The sequence below is a fragment of the Sander vitreus genome, chromosome 9 (genome assembly GCF_031162955.1).
Source record: "Sander vitreus isolate 19-12246 chromosome 9, sanVit1, whole genome shotgun sequence".
In the NCBI taxonomy this organism is placed as follows: domain Eukaryota; kingdom Metazoa; phylum Chordata; class Actinopteri; order Perciformes; family Percidae; genus Sander; species Sander vitreus.
In genome coordinates this window covers 5,756,407-5,783,032 of record NC_135863.1, presented here as the reverse complement: position 1 = coordinate 5,783,032, position 26,626 = coordinate 5,756,407, and the positions used below count along the sequence as shown (strand labels likewise).

Genomic DNA, 26,626 nt, shown 5'->3' with positions numbered 1-26,626 from the left:
ACAGATAAGGAGTGGTCCAACCAGTCCAGAGTTGATGTCTTTAACAGGGTCCACTCCAGAGTAGTACAGATAGGACAGACAGTCAGCCTCCCCTTCTACTGGACCAGCACCCACTGGCACCGTCCACTCATAGGTGTGCATTGTCCCAGGTCTGACCAGAGAAGCTGGGGGAGGGGTCACCACTCCTGATTACATAGATTTATATAAAGAAAGTGAATTATTATAATGATAATAACAATAACACATGCTGACTTAGATTAGTGATCTAAGTAATAAATCAGGTTACTTGGTTCCCTCTTTAGCTCCCGCAGTTTCTTCGCTGTATGGGACTCTGAGGAGAATAAGTGTAGGGGAAGAAAGACAGAGACACAAAAAAGGATGAGGAAGCGTTTCATGAATAATGTAGTTCATTGATAACAGTGTGTATGTATTTGCGTGTATTAACCTTCTAGTTCATTATGATAGAGCGTCCCATCCTGTTCGATACTGTACTGAACACCATGTGGTTGTATACTATAAGGCCGGCTGGCTTTGTTCTTAAACACCACCTTGATGGTGTCTTTCTCTTCAGCTCGCAGAACAGGACCTGGAGACAAAAACGACACACAGGCACAAAGTTAGGACAAAGGACCATTAGATGGAATTTTATTGGGAGACATCTCATCACAGTAACAATATCCTGCAGACATATTTCCAACATTCGTGTTGAAACTGGCAAACTGTTAAAGCAAAGGAGGAAGTCTGTCCAAAATATGAATCAAGACTTTAATGCCTTCAACAATGATGATAAGACAATTGACAAGCAGTTTCTCTGTTTTCTGTCATTGTAATCTGAATATTTTGGGGTTTGGGATAGTTGGTTGGACCAAACAAGCAAATTGAAGTTTTAACTTTAAAGGGGCGCAAGACAAACCTGCGGGCAAATTAGTTACATAGAAATACCATTGATTCATTTATTAACAAGAGCGCTTGGCTGTACTAATATGACTTTATTGCTGCGTACAGAGAATCTCGGACTCTGAAAAAGTGCTAACAACCTCAGCCCAGCCTGGATTACCCAGAATTCCAAGGTGTTCCTCCTCTGGGCTGCGTAGCATCTTTGTTGTGAAGGTGATGTCAGTGTATTCCACATAGCGAACCTTCTTATAGCGGCTTCCAATGCGGTTTTGTCTTCTGGTTACAAACATGTCTGCTTCACTACACACACACACACACACACACACACACACACAAGTACAAATTATGAATGTGTCTCTTACAGAAACATCAAGGCCATGAATATGTGTTATGTATATAGTAACTAACCTATCAGTAGGTGGTGTAGGAGCATAGTCCCAGACTTCTTCTTCAGCAGCAATAAAGAACGGTCTGAGCTCACCGTGTGGCCGGGGCTTATGGACGTTGGGGAAACACTTCTTGATCTCAAATATAGCCTGCATTCCAGCTGGACAAAACCATGAAACAAAAAGTCACAAAGAAATACTAAACAAATGAGACAAGTATCCAGTTGGGTGACAAAACGTTGTGCGTGAGCTCACCCATCAAATGGTCATTAACGGTGCACGTCAGCAGCCAGTTTCCGGGATTGTCAGCTATCATTTCAGCTGTAGTGCTGGAGGCGGGGAAAAGACTGACTGTGTCTGTGTGATGGTTCTGAATGGTCAGAATCTGACCATGGAAATGAACTGAATGCATGTCCACCTGGGGTTGAGTAAGGACATTCAAACTGGGTTCAGACCAGGTGCTTGTAGCTAACACTGAGACATGATATAGGCTACGAACTGCAAGAAATAAACTTATTTTTGGACAAAGTAACATGTTCACATCAATAGAGGCAAGATTTAATTGTAGAGGCAGAACAAGCGTCTTTTTGACAATTTGAACTCAAATCATTAAAAAATCATTGGCGAAAGACACCAGACTTTTAGCTACAAAATGTGAAAACTAACTTGCGTTCTTAAAAGGTTTTATATATATATATATATATATATATATATATATATATATATATATATATATATATATATATATAATGTGTGAAATGTTTAAAGGTACTTGATGGTCTTGTCAGAAAACGTTAGCATATTGTAAGGCATTAAGGCTGACAAAGTTTGTAAAAGATATGTAGCCTCTTTTAAATGTACTTAAAAAGACAAAACCGACATAATGCAAAATGTCTAAGATTAAAAGGGCTAATTGTATATTTTGAATTTTGATAAGTTATGTTCCCTAACTAAGTGATTTTAATGAGCAATGTTCGGAAAAACTATTAAAATATATTACACATGAAACTTGAACATTACAATAACATATTTAAAGAATCCCTACATCAGATATTCTGATTAGCAATATGAATTATAATAATACAATATTTACCTCATTGCCTAAGCCAATCATGTGCCAGTGGATCTTGTTGCCTTGGCACATGCTCAGTCCAGGCAGGTTACCGTACAGAAAACCGTTTATACCTGCAATCCACACTCAGAGTTAAAGGTATGTGTATGTACTGTATATGGGTACGTGTCTGGGGACGAGGATGCTCCCCCCTCACCGTGCATTTTGTTGCTCTCAATGAAATCTTCATCCTCCTTCAGGCCTCCGGCAGGAGCCCTAATGTACGTCCTGATGTTGTCGTCCAGGTACCAGCTGAAGTTCTCATCTGACACCATGAAGAGCAGAGCATACAGATAGTCTCCTGACCTGTCTCCATGCAAGTCCAGAGTTCCTACAGAGGACAGGACATTATGCATTCATGTTTTAAAGGGTAAACCTACCCTAAAGGCAGTACAAACCTCTTTTCTCAATGAACTTCTTACTATCAATTAATCCATTATTGAACTAATCGTTTCAGCACTAATAAAACTATTATGAAATATTGCTGAATTCCTGTCAAATCAATACCACAAAGCAGCATTCAAAATGTTTCTTAAGTAACAATAGAGAAATATAATCAAGTACCTCAAAATAGTACAGCACTTGAGTAAATGTACATGTCCACCACTGGATAATATAAGGTTAAATAGCTTCCCGTACCTGTCTTACAGGTGATGAGGGGTCCTATCAGTCCTGCAGCGATATCTTTTGGTGGGCTCACGTGGGAGTGGTAGAATCTGGTCATGCAGTTGCTGTCCTCTGATGACGGGCTGTGGCTCTCTGGGAGGGTCCACTCATAGGTCACTGTTGTACCAGTAGGCACTGAGTCGTCACGCTTCAGCTCTGGACCAGTACTGTCTGGGTATAGGGCTCCTGAAAAGACAGATCCAAGCACAGAAAGTCACAAAGTCACACATCAATCTGTTATCTGTCTATTAAATCTGCCGACTAATTTGTGCATTGATCATTAATTCCTCACCCTCATTGCCCTTGCTATAGTTCAATCCATGCGGGTGGATGCTGTAAGGTCTGGTTGCCATGTTCTTCAGGTGGACAATCAATGTGTCTCCCTCCTCAGCCATCAACAGGGGTCCAAGGTAGCCCAGCCAGTTCGGCTTTATCACCTCAGTCCTGTAGGTGGCGTCGCTGTACTGCTTATACACAGCCTTCTTGTAGGTGGAGCCAATACGCTGGGGGCCACTCTTTAAAAACACTGCGGCTTGTCTACAGAGAAAATATGAGGATTATTATGGATTACAGTTAAAATATTTTAAAAATCTATAATTGGCTAAAACAACTAAAAGAGCGCAGCAATCCTGATGTTTTAAAAATATATCTATTACTTGCTGATTAGGCCTTTTCATATCAGACATTTTAAGAATCAGAATCAGAAAAGGATTTGGTGCATTTATTGAGTCTGCACAACACAATAGACCTTTTTTACCCGCACACTCCTTATGGACTTGACACCATTTTTACCACAAATGGTCTTCCTAGATTATTGATGAATGTAGCCAGTCAGGAATGTAGTCATTAATTGTGACTTTCTATTTGTCAAAGCGTCATATTGTGTTTTGACATGTATTGTGTCTTGTCTCATGTCATTGTATTTAACCAATATTTGGCCAGTTTTTGTCAGGCCTTTATGTACCTACTGAATTCTGCATGTATGTGCTGTATTTGTAAACGAAGGAAAGTGTCTGTAAAGGTACTTCTGTATACATTGGTGATTGTGCAGGCACAAGTATTCATTCATGTATGTTTTTAAATGTATCCAATCAAGTCAATGTATTTAAGTAAATCTTAAAGCAAGTGGACTAAGTAATACAAATGAAACAACAGGTAAATGTAAAAGGCCTTTTGCACGGAAAGCACACTAAAAAGAATACACAGAATCGTGTGTCCAAAGGATGCATCTCTGAAATGTTGTTAGATGAACTGAAAGAATATGTGTTCCATGTTAAGAAAATGGTCCTACTTCTGAAGCTACATAAACCATGTAACAACTAATTGAATTATCTAGAGAGAGAAAAAAAAACATTGTCACAAGGCTATTTTTCATATACATTAAAAGTTGACCTTTTGAACTTACAAGGTTTTCTCACAACAGCAATGATTGTAGTCCTAATAATATTAGCGTGAACTAAAAAGCAATTGTTAACACATGGGATTTAAAAATTGATAAACAGTAGATGGGAAGACTTGAAATTGAGGGGTAAACTGTTTAGCAGCCTAGGGCAACAATATAAAATGATCAAACATCCATGGATTTTAAATTAGATCATGGAATTGAGGTGGAGGGAGTACTGGAGAAATTAGGGATTATAATGTGATCCTAATCTTAAAATGTAGAAATATTAACATTTAAAGCAACGCCAATACAGGAGAGATATAGTTTCTTTTCTTGGTACCAACGAGTAGTCTTGCTGCAGAATGTAGACCAACTCTGTGAAGGCTGACTGACTGAGTGACTCCAACATTTTCTAGACAAGACAATGTACTGTGAATGTACTTACTCATCCTCCTGCAGAGTACGGTTTTGAATGAAGTTCATCCCGCTTGGTGCATAGTTCCAAGACACCTCTTCTATCCTAAGGAAGTACTCTCTCCTCATCCCAGACACACATCCTGCTGCCCAACACAGCAGCAACACTCCACTTAACCACAACCGATGCATTTGACCAACTACAAGTTAAACTGCCAAGGAGGACGATGAGTCTTTATTTCTGTTCAGTGGTCCAGAGGATAATAATGATGAAGACAAACAGCGCATGCAACTGACAGTTGTCAGACAGTCTGTCTGAGAGACTTTAGACCCTCGGTGTATCTTTATACTCCCTCAGCTGGCTGCTGGGAATAAGTAGAATAGTAGAGGAGAGAAGAGAAGAGTAGAGGGGTCACTGACCAACAAACAGGGTTTGAGCCAACCTGTCACAAAGGTAAGAGAGGGAGCTCTCTTACCTAAACAACGGTTTAATCAAAAGGTTAGACTTGCACAAGAACACATGTTTTTCTATGCAACATCCACATTTAATAGTCCAAACATAAGGAGATCAGGTATAAGTTACATTTACATTAGACTTCATATCTCCTTTTAGTCCTTTTAGTAACATAGAAAGCCAGATGTGTACCGCATACATTTTTTTTGTTTATCTGCCAAAAACAGTTGGAGTGCAGTAATGACGGCAACACACTGACTTTTGATCCAGTCAATACTGCTGTCCAAAGTTAACTGCAAAAGATTGAAAAAGACAATCATGTCCTAGTGTCATAATAGTTTAAATACTCATTTAAATTAAGGCCAATAAATGCTTCTTTTAAGACCAGTTTATTATTGTTTTAAAGTTTTGAATTTATAATGTGACATGGACAGAGAAGGAATTATTCTCTCCATAGCCACCTTGTAATAGAAACTTTATTTAGTTATTTTAGCACATTAAAAATAATACACAGAATCACTGTCCAAAGGAAACCCTGCATCTCTGAAATTTTCTCAGATAAACTGAAAGAATAGGTGTTAAGAAAAGTATCCTACTTCTGAAGCTACATAAACCAGCTCATTGGATTATCTGGAGGAAGAAAAAAACATTGTCACAAGGCTATTGATCATATGTCATTAAAGCATTTCAATGGGCTTGGCTCTTAGGATCAGAGTCCACGTTTACTCAGTTTGGGTCCTGATATGGATCAATAACAGGCAACTCTGGAAACTCCAGGAGAGAAACTTTAGTCCGTGAAGTGATTACAACACACATACTGTACACAAACCGGTTGACCAGATTGACCTATCACACATAAGCTAACATTGCACTTGTGTCGAGACACTCCTCCTGTGACCGAGACAAAGATCAGCTTAAACTTAATGACTCACTGGAAACTTAAAATGGAAATAGTCTTTTTTTTTTATTCAAGGCAGCACAAACAAACATACATTATAAAAATATGTCACTAAAATATATATAAATTGTCCATTAACACTGATCTAGCATCCGAAAGATATAAAGAAAACAATTTACAACAAAATGCTCTGGAAATTAAAACAAATGTACAAACACACACAAAAATCTGCTCGTAATGTAAGGTGATCCAACACAGTGTATAAATGTTGGAACCACAAGTATCAACCAGGACAGAAAGGACACTTCCTGGTGCATCAAGATAATCATGTCAGCCAAGATGCTAATGAACAACTAAATAATGGAAATGAGCATCTCTTCTTGCAAGGCCTCTGTCAACAATGACACAAGAGCTTATGCCATTTCCAACATTATTATATTATTATAGTATACTTAAGATGGCAGGCCATCTTAAGTATACTAGTATAATGACATTGATTTGAATTGTCATTTCATCTGTTCATGCAATAAAAACGGTAGTGTAGTTGTTGTGTTTATGAAGGTATACAAAATATATAGTCAATAATGTTAATAAAGAAAGCAAGCAACCTCGACATTGAGAATATAGCTTTTATGAAGAAAGTGAACAGTTGTCACTTTTTATCCTCTTCTTTTTTAAACAAAAAGGGCATATGAAAGTTTCACACACTGTTACTTACTTCAGTGAAACTGTATACCTAATATTATGATTATTATTATTTTTATCAAGGATGCTCTACTTTGTCTTTAGTATGAGTATTCAAGACACAAACACACATCTACATTATTATGTCCTAATAACCTGTTGCCTTTGAAATGTTAAGACTTGCACCAGAAAAAGTCATCATCATCATCATCATCATCATCATCATCATCATCATCATCATCATCAAGGACTGTATAAAGATTTTTGCCACTTTAACACAGGCACATTAAAAGCTTGAAAATATAGCAAATATACTGACGTGGCAGTCAGGTGTCCATACTGCATATGTACTGTAGGTTGGTCTGTCTAAGTAAGGTTGAGTTGTACTCCCACACATATAAATGGTACTGGGCAATAAGGCTGTGTGTGCTGACTTCCGCGTTTGCATGTGTCCATTAATGTCCTGTATGTATGCATACATTGTCGAGTGTGTGACTCTCAGCAGGTGAGTCTACATACACGTACGTATGTGTGTTTAGATCTAAGCATTAAGACTATACTCCTGCTTGTAGCAACAGGGCCGGCAGACGGCGTTGACTAAACCGTTTCCCAGCTGTAAGAGACAGATGATGAACTCCAGCACAGCCAGGCCCAGTAGCACACACAGCAGAGTCACGTTCCACTCTACGATGTGAAACGGCTGAAGACACCGTGACCAAGTCTCTGGTTGTAAGAGATACCTGGAACACAGAGAGAGAGAGAGAGAGAGAGAGAGAGAGTGACTGACTGAAATACTAAGGGGGGAAGTAGTCTCTGAGTACAAATGCTGATGACTTAAATGAGATAAGTAAGCAATGAAAATCTCAAAAGTGAGGATGACCTCATTTTCTCTGTTTTATATAATTGTAAATCTAATAACTATGGGTTTGCACTGTTGGTTGGACAAAACAAGCAAATTGTGAAAATTGTGATGGAGATTTTTCACTCTTTTCTGTCATTTTATAGATTAAATGTTTAACAAATTAATACATTGAATGAATATGAATGAATGCTACCACACGCACACGCACACACACACACACACACACACACACACACACACACACACACACACAGTATCTCCATACCTGCCCCCCTGGTTTGCAAAGGGGTACGTCCATCCATAAGAGGTGAAGCACTGGGGGCCCTGCACCAAGGCGAATCCTGACATGGTGAAACAGTAGCCAGACCCCACCATGCCGACCACAGCTGCCAACACTGACCCGCACATCTGGAGAGTAACACAAGCAGACAGAGTGATTTAACATGCACGTGTTTGGATGCCTTTGTAAATATGTGTGTGACTGTTTCATTTATCCGTTTAATAGCTCAGATACAGAGGCAGCTGCGACAGACACACATAGACATAGACACACACACACACACACACACACACACACACACACACACACAAACACACATACATACATACACAACTGCAGCTGTGCATGTGGCTTAAGTGGTGTGAGCCAACCTTACTTTGTTGAGTGTTGAATAACAATGGGACCCTTGTTAAATTATCATAGCTGGATTAGCAATAGCATTCCACCTCAGAAAGGACACAGTGTTGGCTGGCTTAATGACAACTGTACAGTTATTTTATATATATATATTTATATATTTTATAGTGGGGAGAAAGAAAGAGCAAAATAGCAGTAAAATGGGAACATTATGAAGAGTTACAAGGGGTAAAAAACCAAAAAGCCTTATATTTTTATTTAAAAAAAGGTTAAATAGTTCATAAATAATGGTCTGTGTGTGGCAAACAGAAATATATGAACATAAAATTAAGTTATCGTCCGTTGAGGATTTTCTCAAACATATGGAATTGTTTGAGACATTTGAGATAGTATTGTGCAGATATAGCATAAACAAGTATGGGGCTTCTCTACCATAGCCATAATATATAATATTAGCTTAGCGTCAGTGTTATTACTCCTGTTATTGCTGCAGCCTATGCTTGGCCTAGTGTACTGTAGTTTGCCTTACCATTAAACTCTCATTCCAGCAGCAGCTACATTTCCCCAGAGTGATGAAGACCACAGCTGGAAACAACATCTGGAAACACACAGTTAATTGTTTTGTTAAAACAGTAGCATTTATTCTTTTTTTTTTCTTTAAGGAAATGATAGACATTAACATGTTTGAGATAAGAAAGTAGGTCTAAATATATAGATGCTAAAGCTATGCAAGATAAGATATTATCATATTTTACCACAATGGAAGATTATTGTTCTTGTTTTTCTTTGCTGGCAGTTACTCAGAGCATTTCATAACATTACCACCACCACCTGTACCTGTACCACCCTAACCCATATCACTACAGCCCTACAAGTCAAGTCAAGTCAATTCAATGCAAGTCAAATTTATTTATAAAGCACACAGCCTACAGTCCCTTCTAAAGGCCCTGATGCCCGATAATCGGCCATCGGACAGTCTGGCGAGGTCGGGAAATCGAGTCTGTTCGGTGTGTTCCGTGCCGTCGTCCGTTGGTGGGGCCGTCGTCCTTCATTTGGGCCGATTTGACATGTATAATCGGAAGGCGGGCAGTCAGACTCAATGACCAATCTGATTGGTGGAGTGCTAACCCGGAAATGGCGAGCGGGATGAGTGACGGGACGAAAATCTTTTAAACTGACCTTTGTCGATCTGAAATGAAGACAGATTCAGCAACTGCATGGCCTATTTCTCGCTTAAAATGTTTTCAGAAACACGTTTCTGTGAACTATTTTCGTAAAATACGAGATCATATTTCGAACAAGCCGCCATTACTATCGGCTGGAGAAGCCAGACCCACATGACGCGTTCCTCATTTCTGGTTTAAATTTTTTGGGCGACAATACAGATTAGCGCTGCCTGCTGTTATGGAGACGTATTATGCTCATGTGGGCTTCGCCTCGGCGTGTTCCGAGGTACTTTTTGGACCTTAAAGCACGTCCTAACAGAGGGAGAGAAGTTCCCAAGGTCCCAAAGATCATAGGCATCATTGCATACACATCCTGGATGTCCCCCTAAAGATTATCTTTGAGCAGAGGCAGAGAGAGAGAGAGCGGCTGACAATACAGAGGGAAGTGCACAGCAAGAAAGGAAGATAGAGAAAAGAGGAAAAAGGAGGGAGGAAGAGCAAGGGAGAGGAAGGGAGGGAGATAAAGATAGATTTCTCTCAGAGGGGTTAAGTTTGCTCTTTGACTCTTTAACGTTCTGTCATTTCCACAAAGAAAGGAAAAGACGACAGCTTGGCAAAAGTATTCTCAGACCAGAGGAAAAAAAACATAAATGAAGATAGTCATGTATGAAAATCTCCCGAAATAACAAAAATAACTCCCTGCGCTTGCAGAAATGTTCTCTCTTCTAAGATGCAACAAGAATATACAGACCAAACTAAACATAGTGAGCCTTTATTCCCCTCAACTGGGTTTTACTAGAGGCCTTTATTTCTAAATTCCCCCTGGTTTGTCATCATTGTTTAATAAGAACCCTGTTTTGTGGTCCATTCCCATTTGTTGCTGTTTGATTTTAATACTAACTTCCTCCATAGTTCACATTAAGAACCTTCCAGCAGTTCAAGGGGCCTCATTTTTATTGTGAAACATCCGCAGGAAGTGTCATTTACAGCAAGTGAAAGGAACATTTTAAGATTCAAACCTTTCTCTCTCATAACTTGACTGGTCTTAAAAATGAAAAATGAAAATTGCTCATTGTTCTGCATTCTCTTCCGGTTGTGAAATGCATGGCCCGTGCTGATTCATCACCTCTATAAATAAAGTGTTTTAACAATGAAAAAACATGCAGCACCAAAATGTTCAAAACTTGTTGTACCTTTTGGTTTGTTCTGACAGCTTTGCACAGAACCTCTGGAGAAATTAGCAGTTAAATTGCCCCTCTTCTGCATTAAATGAGCAGCTAAGAAATGTCTCCTTTAAATGGTCAAAAGTAGTGGAAACACACACTTGCTTGGTCATGTATATAATTTACTTTTCTGCTAACCATTTTCTTTGCAGTCTTTTGTCATGTAGAATACAGTATATATATATTACAGTTACATGCATGTTCTGAACATTTCTTTATTTACAAACAAAAAAATAATCTAAATATTGTACAGAGTGAAGCTGCGTGTGCCCAACACAAGTGCACTGCTGTTCAACGAGGTTAATCTTGATTGGGAAAATACAATCTCTCCTCTGTTTCTCCTTAAAACCAAACTAAAAGAACAGCTCCTTTCTGTTATCGGAGCATAAACCCAACAGATCAGCAGCATGTAGCAGACGGATTAACTGTGAATTCACATAGCACTCCATTGTTCTCAATGGGCAACTGCAGACACTCAGACTGAATGGTGTTGAAGGGGACACAATTGACATTTAATAATATTTGGTCTAAAATAGCATGTTTTTAGGAGTCAAAGGCTTACCCTGCATACAGATAAGTGCAACAAAACAAATCAATCAATCACAATGGGCAAGAAAGGCAAGTTAAAAGCAGGAATGAGCCTGAATTAGCCTCAGTCTGATATAATAAAAACAAAGAAAAAAAAAGGCTTCAGTCTATATAATAGCACACTGTATCTACTTTACATGTATCAGCGTCTGTCTTTATACCACTGAATAAGGGCGGAAGTTTTTTTTTAGTAAATGCAGCTCGTTAATAAGGCTTTTTTTAAAGTATGCATCGCTAAAAAGCTGTGAAAGAATCTCATTCATGCGGTCAAAGCATGGTTTTAAAGAATGTTACTGATGAAAAGTGTATCTCATTACTTTTAGTTTCAATTAATTTCCCTCTCCAGTGCAACTGACAGTGATAAGTTCCACCACGTGGTACCAGTGTCCTCAATTAAACCTACGCCCACATTGTTTAAGCCGCCTCTGCCAGGCAAAATGATCCAATCTGATTTTTTATTTGGAAAGTGGCTGCCACATTGCACCGATACCAAACATTTCAACTTCTTTTCATCCATTATGGTGAATGACGATTTTACAGAAGTACAGAAGTTATAGTCAGATAATACAGACTCGTTACTCTTTACCCTCGGAAGTTTCACAGCTTTCTGTATCAGCTTATTACAGTATTTTATTTTCCACACTCATACCAACAAAAAAAAAAGAAAAAGAAAAGAAAAGAAAGACCAAAACCTGCCACAAATACAGATGCCAAACTTTGAGTAAATATCATATTCAAATCTCTATACACCAAGCTCACACTGCTGCAACTGCAATCCGATTCTATTTGAGCAGCAGAAAATGGATGGCAGGATGTGCCCCACGTGGGAAAAAGAGCTATTGTGTTTAAAGTTTTGAATGATAAGATGATCAGGGTTTTGTCTAAAATCTTCTCGCACACAAAGATTAAAATATAGTTTAAGATCTTTTTTGATTATTGATTGGCATAAAAAACTAAGTAAAGTATTTTTTAAAAGATGGTATATACATTTTAAACTTAATGTAAAGCAAAAACTTTGGACTGCATAAAGTTGAAGGAAAGTTATTTTCATGATGCTAAAGTTGAACTTTTAAAGAGAGGATAACCACACTACACTTTGTTTGGTCAAGGCAAAAATAACGGGACCTGAGTGTGTGGTTGTCCTTTCTTCAAAATATGTCACTGCAATGACCAGCACCTAATGTTTGGTGTATGTTCACCAGTAAACAAAAGTTTCTAAAGAAATCTGATGATCTGACCAAAGCTGAAAACATTGGGATCAGAATAGTTTGACTTTACCAAAACCTATGGTATAACCCTAGAAATATAACAAATACTCATCATCTAATTAAAACATGAAGGCAGTTTGTTACTCACCAGCAATCCACCTCCTCCTAGTCCACCAAAGTACCAGATGTAGCTGGCCAGGCGGTCCTGCTGGATGTAGGTGATTTCTCCCATGGGAAACAGCAGCAGTAGGTTGGCCAGGATACAACAGAGGGCCAGAGGCAGCAGGGCCAGACCCAAAGACCTGGCGAAACCCACCGAACAACACATCGCTCAACCAAAAACACACTCACAACCGCAGGGAGGAGAGGAGAGAACTGGAATGGGCCGAGGAGAGCAAGAGAAAGAGAGCAAAAGGGGAGGGAAGGGTCAGAGCAGCTGGGGAGCCAGGAAACAAAAACAAGTGACAAGAGCCTGCTGTATGTTAGTGTGTGTGAGGGGTAGGGTTAGGGTTAGGGTTAGTTCTGCCATGACATAATGTGGAAACACACTCACAGGCAGGGGGCTGACCAATGGCTAGACAGAGCTCAGCCAGAAATATGAAAAATCTGATCTGTGTGTGTGTGTGTGTGTGTGTGTGTGTGTGTGTGTGTGTGTGTGTGTGTGTGTGTGTGTGTGTGTGTGTGTGTGTGTGTGTGTGTGTTTCCCACAGCCTCTTAGTAAGCCAGGCCTCACACAGCACTCTGGAGTATTAATTTCCCTTGATTACAACAGTCATTGTTTTCTTATTTCCTTTCTTCCACATGGTAAACACATGTGTAGTATACTTACCATATTAAATATTATACTACATTCCTCACTTTATCAATTATTGATCATTAAGTCTATAAGATATATTATATATATATTAAAGAAGAAAAAAGAAGCAAATCTTCACATTTGCTAATCTTCTTGTGATCAACTAACTAATGGACTAATTATTTCAATACTAATCTGTACTATACCAATAGTAGTATATCACAGTGTCAACCCAGTACCCATGGGTATAAAAACCACTTAGTCCCCAATCACACCCAAGACAATGGGTTATTTTGACCCAGTTTTAGTGTTATTTACAAATATTTTAACTGGTAACAATGAAGTGGATGATATAAAGAAGCAGAAAATTAAAATACTAAAGTAAAGTACAACTATTTCAGTACTTGAGAAAATGTAATCAGTTACTTTCAAATACTTGCAAGAACATTGCTGACGTATTAGATGGTGATACATTTAACATAAGTGAAACAGCCTTCTCCAAAATGTGAACTTTTCAGAAGAATAAATAAAGACAAGCCTTGATGACAACATTGTGTATTAAATCTGGATTAAAGGATATACCAGACATCAACATTGTAGATCAGTTTTACAAGAACCGATCTAATGCAAATGTCTCATAGGTGTTCCCAAATTCATCATAGTGCCCATAGGCAAGGCCGCTTCTTTCTAGGTCAGAATGATACAAAACCTCAGCAGGTCTATGTGGGGCAATAGGGTACAACGTGATCTCTAACAGTGCTGTGTCAGACACAGACTGTGTTATGTGTACATATGTGTGTTTAAGGGGCCCAGCGTGTTGTGAGCTGCTTTATAAACCAGCTGGATTAAGATAAGTAAAATGGAACTGACCACTAACGACCTGCTCTAACAAGATATTTAAGCAAGTGTTAATTAAAGGCATACTATGTAACATTTCCCTCTTCGGTCTCCCTACAGGTTGTCTCATTGGAACTACACCTTGTGCGTCCCGCTGCTTAGGTCCCCCTACAGGTTGTCTCATTGGAGTGAGCTGTAGTTCCAATGAGACAACCTGTAGGGGGACCGAAGAAGGAAAAGTTACATAGTATGCCTTTAAAACAGATTATGTAAAACAGAGAGTGTTTGGGTGACAGAACACATGGCTCTTTATAGGACTAAATGGTTGGTACCAGGTAGGGGTTGGAGCTGTAAGGAGATCAACAATGAAACAAAGTCCAGCATCATGTTTCTACATCAAGAGATTTGTGTTGAAGCAGAATCATGATTGAGCTGCATGGTGCAGGGTACACATGGTTTACAAGCTGTTTACCAACTCACTCATATTTTCAACATCCTTTTTTTCACACAACCTAAGCATCTGCATACAGTATACTGTAATATGATTTAGTCACTGTATATCATGTCTGTGGTATGACCTTGATCTTTTTTTATATTATATGCTCTGTAGCACTTTGAGATTGCTGTAAATGTAAAGTGCAACACAAATAAATGTATTATTATTATTATTATTATTATGTTGAGGGGCAGCAGGGCGTTTCCCCGGCAGCTAAAAATTCACTTAAAGATAAAGCTCATACACATACACAAGGCAAAACACCCAATTCATCAAGCCTGCATGGAAACATGCAATGCAAAAGATTCATCATACGCAGTGTTTAAGTCATCAGACACACCTGGGGAGTTGGAACAGACTTAGCTAATTTCATGGATATCTGCATTATAAACTGTTCTTATATATAAAACATTTTCTGTGCACATTTTGATACCAGACCATATCTCATGGAGTATATCCACACATACAAGTCCTTTTGAGCCATCTTTCTCTGGACCAAAGTGTTGGACAGACCAACTTGTGCAGGTGCTGAATCCGAAAAACTGTAACTGAATTATAATTCCCCAATGACTCCCAACAGTATTAACTACTCCTGTTAGAACATTTGTAATGAAGATATGTTGGGATTATGGAGGATTATGAACCACAGGAACAAACTAGAGAACTAAGCATCACTTGAAAATAAATTACATTTATTTGTCATTGTTAAAAAATGTACAAAATCATGAATAGATTCTGCATCATTTGAAATGCAGACTGTTATATCTGTAAATATATTTTAGTTTAAAGTGCAAGAAAATGATGCAAAGGGAACTTGAATGAAGATATAACACTGATTGAATTGAATCACATTACATTATCTAAACTGAATTTGTTTTGTGAAAAGTCACCCAGAGAAAAGATTATATCTAGCCTATCATTTGATCATCATTCCATTGAGGAAAGAGGGTTATATGTATATGATATTGTTGTCGTTTCTAGACCGGCAGCAACTAATTAAAGACATTGAAACAGATAATTATCTCAACCAGGGTTGAAGAAGGGCATCTTTGGTATGTCATGTAAAGTCAGACAAAAATTTGTTTTTCGATTTGTAGTGTACAGACTTATACATGTAACTTGGACTTGGATGTGGAGGGACATATGATGAATAAAGACACTTATGTGCTATGCTATGATGCGGTGCTATGACTGTGTTATAAACCTAAGTTGTTGTCAAAACCAATCATCTCATTAAAGAAACCAAAGGAAAAAGGTTACTGTGTAAATTATGTTACCACCAAATATTTATAGTACTTTTGCTCTACACCTAAAGGATTTTGCCTTCAGAAAGTTTTGTAATCAGTTTATCAGAATACTATAACATCTGCAGGGAAGAAGAGAGGAGGTCAGGTATGTTTAATATCCCTGAGCACATCCATCCGCTCTGGGGTCTGATCCCGCCCACAGCACCCTGCATGGACAATCAGCTTGATTGACAGATGGGCTCCACCAATCCCCTACTGTGATGATCTGTCCCCGCCCAAACTGAGACCTCTTGTGGCCTGTGTGTTTGAATGAAAAGATAAATGAAAAGATATGAGCCCAAACTCTCCCATCTTTATTATATTTATTTGTTATGCACTGTAAACCAAAATATTACCATGTCTCATTAGCATAATAAGATCATGAGATGAAGGTGGCAGATAGGTTGTAAGGAAGATACACAGAACAGATTTTTTTCTCAAGTGATGAGCAGCACAGAGATGAACAGTTAGACATTTAGTTTCTTAATGTGATTTCTTTTGTTACTGAATGAATAATTGGAGTGTATGGAGTGTCATAACTTAAACCCACTGAAGACCATTAGTCTATAGTCCACACACAGGCCAATACAAATAGCTTAAGACAGTTAGGAAGAACAGGTTTATTTTACGTTGTATTTTTCTATTTCTATGTTCTAAATGTTGCCCTGGAAAAAATGGCCAAGAGGATTGGCAGATAAGAGCTTCTTCACCACTATGGAGATTGCTCTCTGATCCAATCATAAAGTGGCTGCTGGTTCTTCCAGAATGAAACAAAGGCTGATGGCAGTATCACACAAAACATAATCACACTCTTCAGAAAAGCCAGAGAGCAACAGCTAACACACCCATAATATTGCCAGGGTAGGGAAGAGGAACAAATAAAAAGATCCTGATTGCATCAGGAAGCAACAGAGTTTATGGGAAGCATGGTCTAATACCAGTGATTTAAGACTACCAGTTGTTTCAGCCATGGTCTTGTTTATGGCCATTAATAGACACCAATATAACAATTAATGTAACACATTAACGTTTGAGTACGCAGTCAGTTGCCTACTGGAAATATGTCACATGAAATTTGATGAAAGAGATGCTTTTGAAACCATGATATTTCTGACAATAATGGCATGTCTATTTTGTCTCGGCGGAGCTGAGATGAGAACAATCAGAACAAATAATCTTGTTCAGCTGCTTAATGTCGTCAGTCGACCATCACGCACCGCTCGCGCATGTGCATCTAGGTAGGCTTAGGCTATATTATTTGATGAATGTTCCTCGGAGATCCTTAGTTGCACGGGATGTGGAAGCGAGCGAAGGTTCGTGAAGACCTTCTACTGCCTTGAAAAAAAATTCTCACGAGCTGCGGGCCGCTGTCTGTCTGTGTGTGTGAGTGTGAGTGTGTGAGAGTGAGTGAGTGAGTGAGTGAGTGAGTGAGTGAGTGAGTGAGTGAGTGAGTGAGTGAGTGTGTGTGTGTGTGTGTGAGTGAGTGAGTGAGTGAGTGAGTGAGTGAGTGAGTGAGTGAGTGAGTGGGTGTGTGTGTGTGTGTGTGTGTGTGTGTGTGTGTGTGTGTGTGTGTGTGTGTGTGTGTGTTGTAGTAGTAGTAAAGAGAGAGAATGGGAGAAGGAAGTTTGTGTGAGGTGGACCTGGTCACCACAAACCCAAATCTTCTCAGCTGTTGCTACTGTCATATGCTGCACTCTTCATGTGGCACATTGTATGGGTCACTTCTTATATCATAACAAGGTAACATAATGTGTAATCAAGTGATTAACAGTAATGTAAATGATAAATGCCCTAATACAACAATGCAAAGTATAGGTTCTTAACCTTGCAGTTTTGCACATATCATGTAAGACTCGATTTCTCCATTTCTTTGCACAAAACTCTCCAGAAAGTGCCATTTGATGGTTTATTTTTTTTTCTTTTATTCCCGGGTGGGGGTCATACCCCCGGACCCCCTAGAAAGAACCATCCCTCCCCCCCACATAACAAATCCCAATTTAACCCCTGCATGCAGCCACTGCCAACAGTAGTTGTGTAAATAAAGGTACCTGTGATTGGCCAGCTGACTTTGTGGCCCCGTCTTCTCAGCTCCTCGGCTACCTCCTGGCGGACCCCATCCTCCAGATTAACCGACCACTGATCAGCTAGACATACAGAATGTTTCATCAGAATATCACTTTGTTAAGCATAGGACACATACACTGTCTACTTTCACAAAATTGTATATAAATTAAGTTACAGTTTACGATGTGTGTGTGTGTGTGTGTGTGTGTGTGTGTGTGTGTGTGTGTGTGTGTGTGTGTGTGTGTGTGTGTGTGTGTGTGTGTGTTTTGGGGAAGGACATACTTGTGCGGTCATACTGTACATAGACTCTTGGTGCATCCAGAGCTTGTTGAGGATTCATCCCAAACTCCAACATGTTTAACAACACCTAAACACAAGAGCAACATCAGTTATTAACTCATTAACACATTCAACTTATGAGTCTGAATCATAATTAAAGCAAGGCATATTCAAGTCATATTGACGATGTAATGAAGAAATTTTTTTCATTTTTCTCATTACGATTTCTCCAAGGCCTGACCTGGTCTGACTATAAAATAACCAATAACAACTTATTTACAAACGGACAAATCAAAAGTTAATGTTCACAAACAAGATAGATATAAAAATGAATTAAAAACAGTGATAGGGACATTTTTATACGTTATCTTAAAGCAAATTTTCAAACTCAGTCTATTCTTGATCATACCTGGACGTGTCCTTGAGGTTGCATAAAAGCCCCCATCACCCCCAGTGCAGCGAGGAGTCGTGGTTTTTGTGATGTGCTGGCAGAGTCAGTGAGAAGTGCAGGTATTATGGTGTGATATGGCCGCTTCCCCCCAGCAACACAGTTAACGTGGTTACGATGCAGAGAAAAGCTGGCACCACGATTCTGTGACCGGGAAAAAGGGATTTCATGAAAACACCTATCCATCGCTACCTCACATGCACACAAACTCATATCCTTTTTTTGACCCCTCAGACCTGGAGTGAGAATCCACAATCCTTAGGGACCAGCCCAGTTCCAAAGCCGGCATATATGCTGTTGATAAAAGAACAGGCATTGCCCTGACCGTCAATCACACAGAAATAAACTGTGTCACATCCTGTTGTCAAGCCGGGCTCCACTCCTTCCATGGTCCTAAAGTTAAAAAACACACATCAATTAAAAACACACATGAAGCCATTATAGTTGTTATGGTTTTCATCTGCTGGCGCCAGCTACATATTTTGGCATACACACACATTAGGAGTGTATCAATCTTGCTACCCAGTTCTCAGCAAAAAAAAAAAGCAAATAAGTGTATTTCCCAAAACATTGATATATACCTTTAAGTGTTTTTCTTTGCTAAGCATGTTTGTGCAGCAAAAACAAACTTTTTAAAATTCCTAATGTTAAAATGCACTGAAAGATACATAATGAGGCAAACGTTGCAACTACTGCATGCTGATTTATTTTCAAAAGGAATATAAATATGATATTTTTATCAAATATATTTAATTGGAAAATAAAGGTCCTAAGTAGTATTACAAGGCCCAAACTTCAGCCTCTAGCGTCATATACAACCAATAAACCATATGCCAGCCTTGCTTCAAAAATATGGTAGGTTGTTGGCTGGGAAATCTGATTGCCAGCTGCATGAAAACACAGGTTTTACAGTAACCAGGTTACTGCAGTGCATATACTGTAAACATGATCTGTAATTTCCTGCTTTCACTTGATTTCTCTCAGGTTTGTTGTGTGCATGTAAACATAATGACTGTGACGACAACACTTTTCTTACCGTTTGCACTAATGAGAGACATTAGGTTTTGATTCACAATTAATTTAAGGTTGGTTGAATCAGTCGGGTTGAGGTGAAACTAAAAACGAATGGAAGGTGTAGGATTTGTGTATATACTGGATTTGTGCATGTTGCCTGATGCAGTAACACCCTCATTAATTGAAAGTTAGGAATATGAAAACAGAAGGATTTAGTACAAAAGAGTGTGTGTGTGTGTGTGTGTGTGTGTGTGTGTGTGTGTGTGTGTGTGTGTGTGTGTGTGTGTGTGTGTGTGTGTGTGTGTGTGTGCGTGTGCGTGTTAAGATACAGTATTATTATGTTGTTTTATACTTATAGTCTGTTTGTCTATTTGTCTTAGAACTGATTAAGGCCTACAGTTCAAAGTTCACCGTTCTGACCAGTAAATACATACTGTTGCCAAAATATACACACACTGCCACACAGCAGATGGAGCAGTGGAGGTGGGACGGAGGCATGAAAGTTAAGGTCGGGGGGAACAGTCCTATCTAAAGTCAACAGAGCATGACTGGTACACAGTGGTACTAACATACACACACATACACACACACACACACACACACACACACTTAAACACACAGACACACACACACCTGTCCATGGTGATGTGCTGCGCTCGCTGGTGACTGTAGCTCTTGTCCAGTAAGGTTTCCAGAGGGATGGTAACAAGGTCTGGATCGCCCAGGTAACACAGAGCGTCTATTTGTGCCAAGCGAACGGCCTCCACCAGTACATGGATGTAGTCAGAGCTGTTGTGGCCTGCAGCTACACACAACAGATTAGTGCAAATCAAATTCTATGATCCACAAACATTTCATTTTTTTGTGTGACTGTGAAAAAGTAGATGAAAGGATGACAGCAACCTCAGACAAATACAAGACATAATCAAGTGTAATTTCCAAAATCAACATTTCATCCCCATTTTTTCTTCTTTTTTTTTTTAACTTGTCACTAAAGATATGTGACATTGTAGGAATTATCCCATCAACAGATCAAGTGGCAAGCTACAAGAAGCATCCAACCATCCACCATCTATATCTTATCCAAGAAAGGGTCACAGAGGCTGAAGCTTTTCCCAGCTGACATTGAGTAAGAGGCCGGGTACACCATGGACAGGTCGCCAGGTCTTCTATCCTAAGCTCTAACTGCTGTGTTGGTTATGACTGCTCTTCCCAGCGATCAGTTTTCACTAGTGTACGTTTGGGTTCAAATGTACCCTAGTGTGAGAGAAGAAGCTGCATCTAAACAGCTTTATATAATCCACAGACTGTGACTGTTTTCACTGAAACCACTTTCTACAAAAGAAATAGTCCCTATGAAAACTAAAGTAAATTGTATGGGTTATGCAGAGAAACTGCTGCAGTTTTTCCAAGTGTCATTTTTCAATGTTTTGAGCAACACAAACATAATTCCATTAACCTCCGTTGTAATGTTATGGGAGCTGAGATTTAAGAGGAGAATATCGAATTCCAGGCAAATAAAACCGAGACTAATATGAGTAATAACGTTAGTATGCTATTGTTTTTTCATGAAGTAAATTGTGACTCATCCACATCACCGGACCAATATTTACATTTGATCTTATTATAAGGCCAGTAAATACCTCTGAGAGGGAAGTTCTCCAGGATGTTGAGCAGCAGCAGGGCAGCCAATCCCTGGCTGTTCGGAGGAGGCTCCCATAGACGCACACCCTGAACACACAATGGAGTCATTCCTTCTGCTGACCATGTTATCAAAATATAGACAAGAATAGGCGCTGACCTCACCTTGTATTCTGTGCTTATGGGTGTGAAGACCTCACTTTCATGGCTGCTGAGGTCATCCAGAGTCATGACTCCTCCATTTTGGTTAATGATATCGACGATGGCTTCAGCCACTCTGCCCTGGTAGAAAGCTGGTTTGCCGCGCTCACCCAGTTCCTGTCAATACATCAATCAATCAACTGTTCAATCAATCATCATATAAGAGGGCTTATTTATTTATTTTTTAAATCACTGTACAAAACACAAAAACATACAAAATATGTTTTGCATGATGTAATGACACACATGAGTCTAGAGTTTGAAAATATGTGGGTGAAATGTCCACTATTGTGTGTATCTACAAGTCCAATCAATGTTAGCAAATGAATAGGATGGTGTGTGAATGTATGATTTTTTTGGTTCCACAAGAACGTAACACACACCGTCATCGCTGAGGAATGACCGCTATGATGCCATGGAAACCATCCATCAATGAGGCTGAGGTCACTGCTATTGTTTCTACTGTCTCAGGGATGTGTGTGTGTGTGTGTGTGTGTGTGTGTGTGTGTGTGTGTGTGTGTGTGTGTGTGTGTGTAGGGGGTTATAATGGGCGTACTCGGCAGTGTTCCTGCGTTACTGAATTACTAAAGACTGAGTGTTTGATGTAGTAGCACAGAGGAGCATCAGCACATGATTTAATGGTGACACACAAATGGAGGCTGCCATCGTTCTAGTAAAGTCTCACTGACAGGGAACTACAGAATGAGCTTGGTTTTATAAATGTTACATTGTCCACACAAAATCATGGTCGCACATTCACATAAGGGTTTTCGTGCCAATCCATCCAGTTACAGTGGTTGTTGAGATATTTCAGTCTGCATCAAGTGGCGAACCAACCGTCCATGACATCTCGTCAACATTTTGTCAACATTGAATAAACTGTAATTAAGATCAGGAAAGTGCATTCACATATGAAGAACTTGTTGATGGCCAGGTAAACAGTCGGACTGACCTCAGTTTGACTTGTGATGCACATAGTACTGTGGAAACCAACACATTTGAATTCTTTCTTTAATTGTATTATGGATATACATTTACTTTTCATGTCTATGCTCAAATTATTATAATTAATTTCTTTCTTTTTACCACCTCCACCTTCATTTATACTTCTCTCCTAATCCACACATTTCTTCTTTTCCCATCCCTCCTCCTCTCTTTGATCCATCTCCGTGCCTTCCCTTCCTTGTCCTGCTTTCACTCCCTCCCCTCCACCCTTCCCTCTCTATTTGAATCATTGGAATCCTACTACACCGACCCCTGTATTCCTCCCTCACTCCCTCCATCTTCCTTGTTTTCCTCTCATATTGAGTCCATCACGCTAATGGGTTCAGGGTTAATTACCCACAATGCCCCAGGGTTGATGCAAGGTCTTCCCATGTAGAAGACTAAGTCAAGATTTAAAAAAGAAAACAACCTCTGAGAGGATGAGGAACCAGCACAGCGGTTTCCTCCTGCGGGTTCCACATTGTTCTGTTTCCTTCTAATCTAAATAACACGATTTTAGAAAAATGTCCCAGTGCTCCATCACGTGACTCGTGTGTTTTTGTGTGCGTTTGGGTTTCAAGGATTTACCTTCAGAGTCTTGGCCAGGGTAGGGTTTCTGAATACTTGTCCACATTTGGGCGCATGACCATCAATCAGCAGGTCTCCATTTAGTTCCTTCCCAGCATCTCTCAGAGCAGCCACCAATTTTGCCCAGTGGTGCGCTGTTACCTCGGCAACAGGAAACCCCACCTCTGCGAGCTCTGCCGCCCCGCTCAGCACCTCCTGCAATGACAGCTAAGGAAACAGGAAGAGGAAACACACACTTATTACCTCACAGGAAAACTCGCAGGACGTGTGTGAGTCATTTTTTTGAGAAGAAATATGTTGGCACTCTATCATTGGTTTTTAATGTCCTCTGAGGGTTTTTTTCCAGTCAGAAAAAAAACACGAAGGCTAATAATTGTTATAAATGTATGCAAAATTCCCTGAGTATTGACTATTCACTTCTACTTTAGTTAATAATGTATTACATTTTCCAAGACACATTCTGACAACACAAAACAAACAGTAGTGAACTTGTTGCATGTATCTCATTCCTTTATTTACATGTTATGTAGGCTCAGTTGTTGTGATAGTAGTGTAGTGAAAGTATTTTAAATTGAATGATTAAAGATTACATTGATTTGTGAAACATACCTCTAATCCAACCCCTCACATTTTCATGGACCTGTAGAAACCCTACCAAAGATGGCTAAATTATTCCTGTTTTGACTAACAACAAAAAAGGATTATCCACAGACCCCGATGATAGGTTGTCAACTCCTTGCTCATATCTCATTGATTTAAATTCAACACCACTGTTTAAAACACACACAATCCCAAGTGTGTTAGTGGTGTGTGTCAATATGGTTCATTTTGCAGTGTTTACATTTCGGTTGTTTATGTCATGTAAATGATTATGTTACATGGGCTCTTGGCTACCATAAAACCTATACCAGCACACACAGTTCTACGCAGATAGATACACACACACACACACACACACACACACACACACCCACACATACATACACACACACACACACACACACACACACACACACACACACACAAAGTCAAACCTTGTGACTACCAAACAGCTGTAGGGTGTCGCACCAGCATGCAGGGGCCCCTGGTACTGTGACATTCAAGGCATCCGAAGGTGAAGGGGGGGTCTCCGCAGTGTAACCAAGTCCTTCCAGGAAGTCCAGGGTCTGAGCTCTGGGCGAACGACCACTGAGGACACAGAGAGAGGCACAGTTAATCCTTCTATTTTATGAAGATAACAACAGTAGCGAAAGAAGAATCTCCACCTGCCGTTAATCCCTCTGATCTCTCCAGTTTTCCCGTTGTAGAACAAGCAGAAGGCGTCTCCGCCTGGACCGGTGCTGAACGGCTCTGTTACCGAGAGCGCCGCTGCAATGGCAACCGCAGCATCTGCTGCATTACCACCACGCTTCAGGATGTCTGGACACAAACACATATCTATATGGGATTGACGTAACCCTAGACCCTGAGTATGTTATAGGTGAATTTGCTACATATTTGGTCATCCACAGCATATTACTAACCAAACATCATTCTCACTATCCCCTAGTTATATTTGCAAACAGTTGTAGTTATATTTTTAAGGTATTATTAGGTGGATTATATTCGAGGTAACGTTATCCAACTCTGAGACACTCCACTCAAGTGTCCCCCAATGTCTGCCTACGTTTTAGATCTCCATGGCAACTTTTTCCTACTCACCGACTCCTATACTGGAAGCTAGCGGCTGGCTGGACGCCACGCAGCCGTGTAAACACACCAAAGGTGATCGACGAGATGAGAAAGGCAAGTCGGTCTCCATTGCGCTTTAGCGACTAGTTGGCAACAACAACAACAACAACAACAACAACAACAAGGCAAAAATGAAACCGATCGGTTACTCCGGTATCGATTGAGTTTGGCTCAACTAGGACAGCAGCAGAGAAACGAATGACAGATTACATCGATGGATGCTGAGGCTTCAGCAGGAATTATGTTGAAGTAGATATACAGTTGGCAAATTGAAAACTTAAATAATAATGTCAATCCTAGTTACTAGTTTTACATTTTTTAACAAACAGAAGGCAGCAGGTCTATGTAAATGGAAATATGTCCTCTGTCATTGTATCAAACTCAGGCTCTCCCCAGGGCTGCATGCTCTTCCCCCTGCTTTTTATATTATACACTGACAACTGCAGGTCATCTTGGGAGAACAGCTACTTGGTGAAGTTTTCAGATGACTTAGCCCTGTTGTCCCTTCTCCAGGGCAACCAATCTGATCATAACAGTGCCCTTACGGAATTTGTCAGATGGTGTGACGACAGCTTCTTTGATTTAAATGTGTCTAAAACTAAAGAATAAATCATAGACTTTAGAAGGCACAGTGACGAACCAAATACACAATGTAATACACAATGAAAATGTTCAAATAGTCCAAACATATAAGTACTTAGGCACAGTGTTTGACTCACAACTGAAATTCAGTGAGAACACTGATAGCATTATTAAGCGAGCAAACCAAAGAATATACCTACTGAGGAAGTTTAAGTCTTTTGGGGTCTGTAAAAGAATTCTATGCACATTTTATCAAGCCTTCATTGAGGATGGCATTCATTAACATTTTATTTCTTATGTTGGTTTAATGGACTATCCGTGAAAGACAAAAAGAGCTTGAGCGACATTGTTAAGGTATGCTCAAAAATCACTGGTACCCAGTTAAAAGATCTCTGTTCTCTCTGGAAAACACGAGTTGTCCAGAAAGCAGACAGAATATTGTGCCAACCAGATCATGTACTCAGTAATTGATTTGTTATCATGCAGTCAGGTCAGCGGTACTATGTGCCAATACGGAAAACTAACCGCTATGCCAACTCATTCATTCCCTCTGCTATAAGACTGTTAAATGAACAACATACAAGACAATGAAAAAACATAACTATAACAAAACTGGTTCTTGCACTCCGCTGCTCACGCACCTTCAACTCACAACACAACAGTAACAGTGACATTAATGTGTTACATTACTCAGTTACAGCCAAATGTGATTATATTATGGCATTACTTCGTAAGGAGTTACCCACAACACTGGATATCATATGTGTTTAAAAGCATGCAAGCACACCTTTTACTTATTACTTACTGTAAATCAAGAAAACAATTCTTGTCAGTTGTGGAATTAATAGAAATATTTGTTCTCTTAAAGAGTGATCTATATTTTGGAACAAAATGTATGCACGGTTGAGGAGTGACTAGTTACGTGTAATGAAATTGTTATTAAATTACAAAATTAATGTAATTGTATTTAGTTGTATTACAGAGGTTAAATGTGTAATTCAATTAGTTACTAATCAAATTAAAAGGAATTTGCTTTGCATTGATAAAGTAATCCAAATAAAGTAATCCAAACCACATTTATAATGGGTAACTTATAACAGT

The 26,626-nt window shown here is 39.4% G+C and overlaps 3 protein-coding genes across 5 annotated transcripts in view; all 3 read right to left on the bottom strand.

The window, feature by feature from the left end:
- The window catches only part of cp (ceruloplasmin), an 11,453-nt gene extending 6,403 nt beyond the window's left edge, over positions 1-5,050 (bottom strand). Inside the window, exons 1-11 of the mRNA XM_078258116.1 lie at positions 4,890-5,050; positions 3,353-3,597; positions 3,034-3,246; positions 2,552-2,725; positions 2,377-2,468; positions 1,539-1,701; positions 1,306-1,444; positions 1,058-1,197; positions 446-586; positions 287-331; positions 1-185 (exon numbers count right to left, since the gene is read on the bottom strand). The exon at positions 1-185 is cut by the window's left edge and continues 30 nt beyond it. Of these exons, the coding sequence (XP_078114242.1) occupies positions 1-185; positions 287-331; positions 446-586; positions 1,058-1,197; positions 1,306-1,444; positions 1,539-1,701; positions 2,377-2,468; positions 2,552-2,725; positions 3,034-3,246; positions 3,353-3,597; positions 4,890-5,050 (1,698 nt within the window). The remainder of the gene's footprint in view (positions 186-286; positions 332-445; positions 587-1,057; positions 1,198-1,305; positions 1,445-1,538; positions 1,702-2,376; positions 2,469-2,551; positions 2,726-3,033; positions 3,247-3,352; positions 3,598-4,889) is intronic.
- Positions 5,051-6,257: 1,207 nt separating this feature from the next.
- On the bottom strand, positions 6,258-13,097 carry tm4sf1 (transmembrane 4 L six family member 1). Its single transcript, XM_078258449.1, has 4 exons — positions 12,727-13,097; positions 8,923-8,991; positions 8,022-8,164; positions 6,258-7,634 (listed from the first exon to the last, which is right to left on the bottom strand). Exons 1-4 carry the CDS (start codon positions 12,904-12,906, stop codon positions 7,436-7,438), a joined length of 591 nt encoding a protein of 196 aa, XP_078114575.1. The 5' UTR covers positions 12,907-13,097; the 3' UTR covers positions 6,258-7,435.
- On the bottom strand, positions 12,874-25,088 carry LOC144523120 (glutathione hydrolase-like YwrD proenzyme). Of its 3 annotated transcripts, none has more exons than XM_078258448.1 (12): positions 24,914-25,088; positions 24,478-24,631; positions 24,247-24,400; positions 23,213-23,419; positions 21,605-21,757; positions 21,442-21,529; positions 20,432-20,603; positions 19,021-19,177; positions 18,746-18,928; positions 18,340-18,424; positions 18,042-18,137; positions 12,874-12,953 (listed from the first exon to the last, which is right to left on the bottom strand). In XM_078258448.1, the coding sequence occupies exons 1-12, from the start codon at positions 25,011-25,013 to the stop codon at positions 12,910-12,912; spliced, it is 1,593 nt and encodes a 530-aa protein (XP_078114574.1). In that variant the 5' UTR covers positions 25,014-25,088; the 3' UTR covers positions 12,874-12,909. The 3 variants fall into 3 exon arrangements, with proteins under 3 accessions (XP_078114574.1, XP_078114572.1, XP_078114573.1); XM_078258446.1 differs by lacking the exon at positions 12,874-12,953 and adding an exon at positions 15,383-16,251; XM_078258447.1 differs by lacking the exon at positions 12,874-12,953 and adding an exon at positions 17,111-17,368.
- Positions 25,089-26,626: the final 1,538 nt, after the last annotated feature.